This window comes from Callithrix jacchus, chromosome X (assembly GCF_049354715.1).
Source record: "Callithrix jacchus isolate 240 chromosome X, calJac240_pri, whole genome shotgun sequence".
Classification (NCBI taxonomy): domain Eukaryota; kingdom Metazoa; phylum Chordata; class Mammalia; order Primates; family Cebidae; genus Callithrix; species Callithrix jacchus.
Window position 1 is genome coordinate 2,618,210 of NC_133524.1, and position 12,197 is coordinate 2,630,406.

General features: G+C 47.8%; 1 protein-coding gene across 3 annotated transcripts in view; it reads left to right on the top strand.

The window, feature by feature from the left end:
* The window catches only part of CD99 (CD99 molecule (Xg blood group)), a 73,136-nt gene that overhangs the window by 23,149 nt on the left and 37,790 nt on the right, over positions 1 to 12,197 (top strand). For all 3 annotated transcript variants that reach the window (XM_078362400.1, XM_078362401.1, XM_078362402.1), the window contains exons 2-3: positions 7,697 to 7,729; positions 10,611 to 10,658. In XM_078362400.1, the coding sequence (XP_078218526.1) occupies positions 7,697 to 7,729; positions 10,611 to 10,658 (81 nt within the window). The remainder of the gene's footprint in view (positions 1 to 7,696; positions 7,730 to 10,610; positions 10,659 to 12,197) is intronic.

A 12,197-nucleotide genomic window follows, 5' to 3' on the forward strand; every position in this document is an offset into this window, starting at 1 on the left:
TGGCAGGGCCTGTACCCTCCCTTGCTAGTGGGTTTGTGTGAGAGCCATGGAGGAGGGGTTGGGGTCAGTGGAAGGAACACTAAGTGGGCCTGGGAGTCCTCACTGTGGGTGCAGCCTTGGAGGGCAGGTGGAGCAGGGAAAGCAGGGAGCTTCCCAGTGATACCAGGTTCCAGGTCAGTGGCTATGAGCAGGATGGGAAGTCATGTGGAGGACGAGGCCGGTGGATTCGGGTGATGATGGAGGAGGATGGGAGGGGCAAGCTGGGCCAGGGAGGTGGCGGGCCATGGAGACAGTGTCATCAAGCAGACGGACAGACACAGGCGTGCATGCACACATACACAGGCACGCACATAGATGCACACACATGGGTGCACACACAGAAACCACATGAACACATAAGCATGCATCTATGAAATACACATGAACATATTAGCACATCCTCATGATGTGTGGACACACATGCAATGCACATACAGACACATAGGTATGCACACGTGTGTGCCCACACCACACACTCATGCATACACACATGGCCACACACATTCCTGCACATAAACCACATGAATGCATAAGCATGCATCTGTGAAATACACATGCACACACAATCACATCCACACGTGCACATGCATGCACAGACATGCACACATATACCCAGGGTCTGTGTTAGAAAAATCCAAAATGTGGCTTGGTTGCAAAGAGCACATGAGGAGCTGGTGAAGCCAGAGGCTGGCCAGCAAGAAGCATGGACGGAAAGCCCAAGGTGGTTGGGGGAGAATTGGAAACATCTGGGTGGGCAAAACCTGCCCCCTTCCCCGAAGCATATACCCCTCTGCCCCCTTCCAAGGCCCAGGGACAGATGCAAAGACTCAGCAAACCAGGAGCCCTTTCCTGCCCGAGGGAAGCGTCGAGATCATGCTTCGTTTCCCTGGTGCCCTGCGATTTTGTACCTGACACACCCTTTCGGTGGAAATGCGTAGCCATCCTCAGGCTTGGACTGCGTATTCTGTGTCAGGCAGCTGGGCGTGGCAGTGAAGGGGGTGGGAGGGAGCCCGAGAGGAGAGGTCCTGCTTTGACCACCGTCTTCCGGCCGTGGGGCATCCTGGGGAATGAAGGCCGCCTCCTGATACCTGAGTTTCTTGGGTTCTGCTGTGAGTGAGAGAAGAAGACAGAACCATGGTATTCTTTTTTTAACTTTTTTTTTTTTAAGACAGAGTCTTACTCTGTCGCCCAGGCTGGAGTGCAGTGGTGGCGTGATCTCAGCTCACTGCAATCTCCATCCCTTGGGTTCAAGTGATTCTCCTGCCTCAACCTCCTGAGTAGCTGGGATTACAGGCACCTACCACTGTGCCTGGCTAATTTTTGTATTTTTAGTAAAGACGGGCTTTCAACATCTTGGCCAGGCTGGTCTTGAACACCTGGCCTCATGATCTGCCTGCCTTGGCCTCCCAAAGAGATGGGATTACATGCATGAGCCACTGCACCTGGCCTCTTTTTTTAAAATTATACTTTAAGTTCTGGGGTACATGTGCATATTGTGCAGGATTGTTACATAGGTATACACGTGCCATGGTGGTTTGCTGCCTCCATCGCCCCATCATCTACGTTAGACAGTTCTCCTAATACTCTCCCTCACCAATTCCCCCATTCCCGCTATCCCTCTCCAGCCCCCCACCCACTGCTATCCCTCCCCTAGCCCCCCCACTCCCAACAGGCCCCGGTGTGTGATGTTTCCCCTCCCTGTGTCCGTGTATTCTCATTGTTCAACGCCCACTTATGAGTGAGAACATGAGGCATTTGGTTTTCTGTTCTTGTGTCCCTTTGCAGAGAATGATGGGTTCCAGCTTCATCCATGTCCCTGCAAAGGACATGAACTCATCCTTTTTTATGGCTGCATAGTATTCCGTGGTGTCTGTGTGCCACATTTTCTTTATCCGTGGTCTTAGAAACCTTCCGAGGAATGAGTCTCCCTTCCCCTTGACTGCTGTTTTCTGAGTATTTCCTGAAGTTTTCGAGGATGAGTCACTTGAAGGGGATTGTCCTATTTTGCTTTGTTTTGTTTCCTTGGTGAGGGTGTCTGTGATCTTCTCTTTATGAGGGTGAAATTACAGAAGTAAGAAGGATGACACATAAAAATAATACCCGTATTTCACTTTCACAAGTGTGGGTTTTTTGTTCGTTTGTTTTTGTCATTGCTGCTGCTTTTTTTTTTTTAAGCATTCTGAGGGTTCTCTCTGTTTATTCCTAAGTCCTCCTATCTTTCTAAAGAGCTCGCCTTTCTAAAGAATGTGTTATCTACTCTTGGAATCTCTTTGTTGGGGTGGAGAGGGTGGGGACCGGCTGTCACTTGCTGGGAATACCCATAAGGTTTAGAAGTCATGCCTACTACTGAGGCAGTAACAGAGGTAGGCCTTTAAGGCAGCTCAAAGTTCTGTCATTTCTGGGGAAGAGAGTTTCAAGGAAATAGAAACAAGAAGTGATCTAGCAGTCTCTCTGTTACATAAATACATATATAGACATGTAGAGGTGACTTCTAAGCCTTCGGGCATTCCCAGCAAGTCAGGGCAAGTCCCCATATATAGATAGTTGAGATAAGAAAAGGAAAGGAATTCAGTATGTCAGAGAGACACTGCCTTTCCACATCTATTGCACGCCATTCACAGCAGCCAAGACACGCAGTCCACAGAACAGCCCGTCGGGCTGAACGCATGAAGGAAACGGGGCCATCAACTCTGCCCATTCACTAAAAGTCAGGAATTTGCACACCTAGAACGAGTGCATTTAATGGTAGGTAAACTGTGCCCCATAAAGCTATTAAATGAAGAAAGAAAACGGGGTATAGGCACAGTGGAATAGTATTCAGCCTTGAAAAAGAAGGAGGTCCTACCATTTGCAACAATGTAGATGGAACCGGAGGTGATGGTGTTTAGCGAAGTAAGCCAGGCGCAGAAACGCTAACACCCTACCACCGAAACACACTCACATGTAATCTAAAAACGCCCAACTCATAGGAGCAGAGTGGCATGGTGGTTACCAAGGGGCTGGGGGAGAAGCGGGGAAGTGATGTTTAATGAAAGGAGACAGTGTTTCCAACAGAGAGGAAGAGACCAGTTCAAGGAATCTATTGTACTCACAGAGACTGTGGTTAGTAAGAATGCACCGTATGCTTTATAGTCCTTTGGGTATATACCCAGTCATGGGATTGCTGGGTCAAATGGAATTTCTATTTTCAGGTCCTTGAGGAAGCGCCACACTGTCTTCCACAATGGTTAAACTAATTTACACTCCCACCAGCAGTGTAAAAGTGTTCCTGTTTCTCCACATCCTCTCCAGCATCTGTTGTCTCCAGATTTTTTAATGATCGCCATTCTAACTGGCGTGAGATGGTATCTCACTGTGGTTTTGATTTGCATTTCTCTGATGACCAGTGATGATGACCTCTCTTTCTTATGTTTGTTGGCCTCACATATGTCTTCCTTTGAGAAGTGTCTGTTCATACCCTTTGCCCACTTTTTGATGGAGTTGTTTGTTATGTAACATTCAACTATAAAGACACATGCACATGTTTGTTCATTGCGGCACTGTTCACAGTAGCAAAGACCTGGAACCAGCTCAAATGCCCATCAATGATACACCGGAGGAAGAAATTCCATGGAAGACACCATGGAATACTATGCAGCCATAAAAATGGATGAGTTCATGTCCTTTGCAGGGAGATGGATGAAGCTGGAAACCATCATTCTCAGCAAACTGACACAAGAACAGAAAACCAAATACTGCATGTCCTCACTCATAAGTGGCTGTCAAACAATACTTGGACACAGGGAGGGGAACATCACACACCGGGGCCTGTTGTGGGGTGGGGGGCTAGGGGAGGGCCAGCAGGGGGTGGAGGGATGAGGGAGGGCTAACATTAGGAGAAATACCTAATGTAGATGAAGGGGTGATGGATGCAGCAAACCACTGTGGCACATGTATACCTGTGTAACAAACTCACACTTTCTGCACACGTACCCCAGAACTGTATAATAATAAAAAAAGAATGCGTAGTATGCTTGAGAATGGCTAAGACAGTAGATTTGAAGTGTTTGCACCACGAATAAATACGTGAGGTAAGATGTAAATAAAGAAAAAGATAATACATCTTTGAAAAAGACAGTTAAAGATTTCTGTGTAAACATGAACATGAATGGATGTATATACGTGTCTGTGTGCCTGCCTTACGTTTTACTGAGGATCAGTGGGATCCCCCTTGCTGCTGTCTAACGATCTTCTGTGAGCTGGGAGACTTTTTTGTGTCTGGCAAGCGTTCTGTGGTAGAAACAGCTGTTTGGAAGCTCTGGGGTTGTGGAAAGGACTCCTCTCTGATAGCTGGCTTGGGGCCACGGGCTGATCTGAGGGTTTCCTCTACTTTCTATTCATGTTGATACACACGGAAGCACACACGCAGCCATGAGTACACACAGACACACACACAAGCATGCAAGGAGACATGGACACAGCTACACATACGCACATATTCAAAACACACCTATCCGTGCACATACAAACCCATACACACACAATTACACATGTGCGCACACACAAAACATGCACCTACACACATGCACAGATAGAAACACAACTGCACTCTATACACAACTACACATGCACACACAAACCCAAACGTGCACACCTGCACCTACACATGTGCACAGATGGAAACATCTGCACACTATACACATTTACACATGCACACACCCACAATGCACACACCTACATATGCACACGCAAACACACCTACACCTATACACTGACACATGCACATACACATACATGCCACTGCATACCTGCACATGAAAAACACATATACACACTATGCACACACACATACACACACAAACCCACGCACACATGCATCTACACATAGGCACACATAACACACCTAGGCAATACACAACCCACACATACATGCGTCTATCCATAGGAACATAGAAACACACCTACACACTATGCACACCTACATATGCACACACAAACCCACATGAACATGCACTGACACCTATGCACACAAAAAACACACCAATATACTACACACACACATGCACACAGAAACCCACAAAATACACCTCTACATGTACACAAAACACATCTACACATATGCACATACACAAACCCACAAGTACATGCACCCGCATATATGCACACACAAAACCACATACACATATACATACACAGAACCCACCTACACTCCCGTGCATGCACACAAAACTCACATGTGCGTGCACTGCAGATGCCCAAATATACATGCGTGCACACACACACACACACATACACAAAGATGCACACCCCTCTGACGTATACAGGCACACTCCATTTATGCACACAGAAGCTTAGACTGCTCATGTGCACCTGCTGTGGAACTGGACACAACCCGGTGTTCATGGGATCCCCCGGGGGTGGTTTGTGGAGCCCTCACCACCCACTACCTGCTACTTCTTGACATTTGACAGATGTTGTCTGCCTTTGGTGCTGAGGAGTGGGATGGTGGATGGGTGTTGACGATTGTCCTAACTCTTCCTCCAGTTGACTGAACAGTCCAAGTCAACTTTTCCAAAATTTCACAAATTTGGCTTTTCTTCACATGTCAAAGACAGCCACGTTGAAGTAGTGTTGAAATTGTTTTAATAAAATATAGAAACGGGAGCTTACATCCATGAATGCATCCATCCATCCATCCATCCATCCATCCATCCATCCATCCATCCACCTATCTATCCATCCACCCATCCACCCATCCACCCATCCATCCATCCATCCATCCTCCCATCCATCCACCTATCTATCCATCCACCCATCTACCTGTCTCCATCCATCTATCTACCTATCCACCCACCCATCTACCTATCTATCCATCCATCCACCCATCCATTCACCTACCTACTTACCTACTCATCCATCCTCCTATCCACCCGTGCCTCCATCCACCCCCTCACTGTATATCCTCCCACTCATCCATCTGTCCATCCACCCAGCTATCCACCTAACCATCCACCTACTCATTAATCTATCCACTCACCCACCCATGCATCCATGCATCCATCCACCCATCCATCCACCCATCCACCTCTTTATCCATCCATCCATCCATCCATCCATCCATCCATCCATCCATCCATCCATTCATCCATCCATCCACCTATCTGCCTATCCATCCATCCCTCCATCCATCCACCTATCTAGCCATCTATCCATCCACCTACTTATCCATCTACTCATCTACCTGTCTCCATCCATCTACCTATCCACCCACCCATCTACCTATCTGTCCATCCATCCATCCATTCACCTACCTACTTACTCACCTACTCATCCATCCTCCTATCCACCCGTACCTCCATCCATCCCCTCACTGTACATCCTCCCACTCATCCATCTAACTACCCGTCCATCCACCCAGCTATCCACCCAACCATCCACCTACTCATTAATCTATCTACTCACCCACTCATGTATCCATCCATCCGTTCATCCATCCATCCACCCATCTGTCTATCCATCCATCCATCCACCTATCTATCCATCTATCCATTCATTCATGCATCTGTCCATCCATTCATTCATCCATCCACCCATCTATCCATCCATCCATCCACCTATCTATCCATCTATCCATCCATGTATTCATCCATCCATCCATTCATCCATCCATCCACCCATCCATCCACCTATCTATCCATCCATCCATACATCCATCCGCCTGTCCATCCATCCATCCACCTAGCTATCTATTAATCCACCTATCTATCCATCCATCCACCTGTTCATCCATCTATCCATCCACCTATCTGCCTGTCCATCCATCCATTCATCTATCCATTGTATCCACCCACCCATCTACCTGTCTATCCATTCATCATCTATCCATCCACCTATCTGTCTATCCACCTATCCATCCATCCACCTATCTATCCATCCACCTACCTGCTTACTCATGTACTCATGCATCCACCTATCCACCCGTACCTCCATCCAACCCCTCACTGTACATCCTCCCACTCATCCACCTAAGTACCTGTCAATCCACCCCACTATCCACCCAACCATCCACTTATTAATCTATCCACTCAGCCACCCATGCATCCATCCATGCATTCATCCATCCACCCACCCATCTATCCATCCATCCACCCAGCCACCCACCCATCCATCCACTTACCTGCCAGTCCACCCACCCTCCCAGATCTCATTCTGTGGGATTCCATGAGATTTTGTTTAATGCATAATGGTGCGTCTTTCTGGGTTGTCTGGTGTTTCTACTATATTTTGGTTTGTAATGGCAGGAAAATTGTCAACTAAAAAGGGAGAATTTTGTTCCCCATGTTCTTTTCAGTACACGTTCAAAATTGTTATTCGTCTATTTCAGAGGCGCTGCCTTTCCGGAATACTACTCACACCAAATGATCACGTTTCCCGCTGTTTTAATTTCCGCTGAGCCCGAAGGTCGTAATTTCTTTAAAACCTGGGCTAACATATTCTTACTTTTAGGTGTGAACGTGAACGTTTAGAATGAGAAGAGAAATCATAGCACATTGTAAATTTTTAAAGTTGCTGCTTTACATATCACAAAAAGTCAGAAAATCGTATATCATTTCTTATCACTCTAATTTTCGAATGCACTTTCATCTTCCTTGTATCTGACTCTTTTTTTCTCTTTCAGATCACGATTTTGATTTATCTGATGCCCTCAGTGGTGAGTAACATCATTTTTTAAAATCCCATCATTATTTGATATGAACGTTGTAAATACAGGCACACCCCATACGTTCCTGGCTCAGTCCCAGACCCCCACAGTAACGGGAGTCATAGCAGTTTTTCTCTTCCCAGTTCGCATGTTGTGCTTACTCTCGACTGCACTCTATTAAGTATGCAGCAGCATTATTTCTTTTTGTTTGTTTGTTTTTTGAGACGCAGCCTTGCTCTGTCGCCAGGCTGGAGTGCAGTGGTGCTATCTGAGGCTCACTGCAACCTCCGCCTCCTGGTTTCAAGCGATTCTCCTGCCTCAGCCTCCCGGGTAACTGGGATTACAGGTGCGCCACCACGCCCCACTGATTTTTGTACTTTTAGTAGAGATGGGGTTTCACCATGTTGGCCAGGCTGGTCTCGAGCTCCTGACCTTGTTATCCACCTGCCTCAACCTCCCAAAGTGCTGTGATGACAGGCGTGAGCCTCCACACCTGGCCAGCATTACTTCTAAAGTCAGTATATTTTAATTGAAAATACCTCATTAGGCCAGGCATGGTGGCTCACACCTGTCATCCCAGCACTTTGGGAGGCTGAGGCAGAGAGTTGCTCGAACCCAGGAGACGGAGGTTGCAGTGAGCCGAGATCGTGCCACTACACTCCAGCATGGGCTACAGAGTGAGACTCTGTCTCAAAACAAAGAAAAGATAAAGAAATACCTTATTTTTAAAAACTGCAGATATAGAGACGAAGTGGGCGCCTGCCATTGGAAAAATGATGCCGAGGGTCTGGCTTGTTGCAGGGTGGCTGCAAAGCTTCCGTGTGTAAAACACACACTCTCTGTGAAGCACCATAGGACAGAGTGCGGGGAAGGAGGCCCGCCTGTGTGTGTCAACCTGCCTTAGGATAAAAGCTATCGTCTTATATGAGGAAGAAAAGCAAGACGCCCTCGTTAACATCTGTGGACCACCCTGGTGGAATAATTCACAGTCCTGAGGTGGTCAAATGCTGAGCAGACTCGCCAGTCACCTGGGGAAGGGGCTAGAGGAGGTGAGCAGGGGGAGGTCCCCAGGAGAGAGAGGGGCGACCAGTCTTGTATTCCTCTCTCTCGAAATCAGTACTTGCTCTCTTCATGGGTCTATGCCTTCCTTTTTCTTTTCTTCCTTTTTTTTTTTGCTGAGATGGAGTTTCACTCTTGTTGCCCAGGCTGGAGTGCAGTGGGGCGATCTCAGCTCACTGCAACCTCCGCCTTCCAGGTTCAGGCGATTCTCCTGCCTCAGTGCTTCCTAGTAGCTGGCATTATAGGCATGCACAACCATGCCTGGCTAATTTTTATATTTTTAGTAGAGACGGTTTCTCCATGTTGGTCAGGATGGTCTCAAACTCCCGACCTCAGGTGATCCGCCCTCCTGGGCCTCCCAAAGTGCTGAGATGACAGACGTGAGCCACCGCACCCGACTCAAATTTCCTTCTTCTTAGGACAGCAGTCACTAGGACCTGTCCTAATCTCCTATGAGCATCTTAACTAACCACAACTGCAGCACCCTCTTATATGGAGCTTTAGGGTGAATGTGGATTAGGGAGGAATGAGCTTCAACCCAGGACCGCACCCTCTTTACTTTTTCACGTTTTACTTTTTTTTTCCTTTTCTTTTTTTGGGGGGACAGGGTCTCGCTGTGTTGCTCAGGTTGGAGCGCAGTGGTGGGATCTTGGCTCCCTACAGCCTCCACCATCTGTGCTCCAGCAGTCCTCCCACCTCAGCCTCCCAAAGTGCCAAGGCGTGAGAGGATGGCAGACATGAGCCAGCGTGCCTGGCCGGCTTTTTAATCTTAGATCCTGCGGTGCAATGCAGATGGTTTGAGCAGAAACCATGCTGATGGGGATCATCTTTCCTGACCGCCTACCCTTTCTTGGCCACTGGGAGCAGCTGGAGGCGCCCTTGCTCTTTTGACCTCCTCCTGACTGACTTGCATTCTCAGAGGGGACGCCTGGGCTGAGGTCTGATGGAGCCAACAGTGTGTGTCTTCTATAAGAAATGTGTTGGAAATAGATACTCGGAGCTGCAAAATAAAATCAGCACTGACACAGAGGATCTCTCAGCAATGCAGTTTTTAATTCCCGGGCTGCAGGGAGGGGACCCTCACTAGCCATCGTGCCACGAGAGTACAATGAACAAAGGAAAACACACACATTTATCCCTGACACATGTGGGGTCGTCCTTCCTGCTGTGTCTGATCTTTGTGGGCCGGAGCCAGACCTCAGCATCTAAACTAAAACCCGACTGGCTGACAACTTAAAACTTTTCTAAACAGGTGAAAGCCACGGAGAGCTGGGACACGCCTGTGAGCACATCCAGCACTGATATCTCAGTGAAAGTACAAGGACATAGAATGTACTACGTGCCTGTGAGCACGGCGTGTCTAACAGCCACATAGGATGGGGCTTCACAGAGAGTTATTAGCACACTTATTCTTTAACAAGAAAGGAAACTTTAAAAAGGAACTTTTCTGCTTCCCACAAATGTGAACAGGCTTTCCGCCGTGAATCCAGTGTCTCCTCCTTATGCGCACATCTCGGGGTCTGAAAGGGCAGTTTTTCTGCAGAATTCTTCATTCTTCTGCCTTCCTGGCTTACGTCTCACTCACAGTCCCATTCACCGTTGAGGCTCCTGGTCTCTCTGGAAGTCATGGCCGGCGGCAGCCTCAGTGCCTGTCTTCTGGTCTCAATAGTCCTCCTGTAAACCTCAGCCCAGCGGGGGCTGGTGAGAAAAAACAACCCTAAACACATTCTCCAGCTATTTCCAAGAAAACGAAACATCCTTCACCACAGAAGAGCTGGCGCTCGTTTTCCCAGCTGCAACTTTTACTGACCGAAATGTCTTCTCTCTTTAGACAATGAAGACAAGAAAGCCACACCTACCCCCAAGAAGCCCAGTGCTGGTAAGAAAGCTGTGCTCCTAGTGTGCAAAGAAAAAGAACAGACCGTTTTCTCTGACAGCAGGGCGGGACTTAGGCAACCAGAAAGGCATGACTGATTGGAGTGGTCCGGATGCCGCCTGGTTAAGATTGGAATTGTGTTGTGGTGGCATTTCATGCAGTGATTCCAGTAAGAGAATGGTTGCTGATGCGAAATGTTTTTGGGGTCATTTGGGCACCATCTCTGGGTGCTTTTATTCGAAGGGTGTCAGTGACTCTGTCTTTAGTTTTGTTTTTTTATTTTTAAGATGGAGTCTCACTCTTGTCTCCTAGGCCTGAGTGCAATGATGCCATCTTGGCTCACTGCAACCACCCCCTGCCCGGTTCGAGCGATTGATTCTCCTGCCTCAGCCGCTGAGTAGCTGGGACTACATACACCAGCCACCATGCCCAGCTGATCATTGTATTTTTAGTTGAGACGAGGTTTCACTATGTTAGTCAGGCTGGTCTCAAACTCCTGAGTTCAGGTGATCCAGCCACCTCAGCCTCCCAAAGTGCTGCAATTATAGGCGTGACGCACTGCACCTAGCCTCTGTCTTCAGATTCCACTTCTTGGGAGATGAAGAATTTGGTGCTGAGACCCCCACATAATGACCAAGAAGTGGACTCATCTCTCAACCTGTGGGCGCACACCTAACTTGTTCTTAAGGCTGTTCTTTCAAACTAAACTCAGAAACAAGGGACAAATGATGGAATTGCCCAAGGCTAAAGCTCATTGGTGGATAAACAGAGTAACAGTTGCCTTACGCCTGTAATTGCAGCACTTTGGGAGGCCGAGGTGGGCAGATCACGAGGTCAGGAGTTGAAGACCAGCCTGACCAACATAGTGAAACCCTGTCTGTACTAAAAATACAAAAATTAGCTGGGCATGGTGGTGCACGCCTGTGATCCCAGCTGCTCAGGAGGCTGAGGCAGGAGAATCGCTTCAACCTGGGAGGCAGAGGTTGCGGTGAGCCGAGATTGCACCACTGTACTCCAGCCTGGGCGACAGAGCGAAACTCTGTCTCAAAACAAAGAAAAAAATAAAACAGAGTAAAATGATGCCAAAACTTACGGCATCACTGTCTTGTCTTAGCACTTCTGATTTCTCATATAAAATATTAATAGTGCCACTGGATCATCGGATTTCCTGTCTAGAGTGTCAGCTCGTGAGCAAAGGGCCCCCGGGCCTCCAGATCCTTGAAGTATGCAATCATCCAGACAACACAGAATAAGGAGTTTTGAGCGTCTGAATTTGCATGATCGTGGTTTCCTTGAGGAAGGGAGCGTACATTCCCATACGTGCCTCAGCATGGCTCAGTACATGCCGTTAGGTGGATTGCCAGCAAGCATTCTCAATCTTGGTTGGGTTTTCAAAATCGTTCTTCATATGAGAACACAAGATCTGAAGCCATGGCGAATTCTCACGTCTGTTGTGGCGCCCACGTGGGTTGCTAGAGGCACATCCCAGACACCGTCTAGCCTAAATCCGATCACAGTCATGTTGTCCCCATCTCTTAGGGT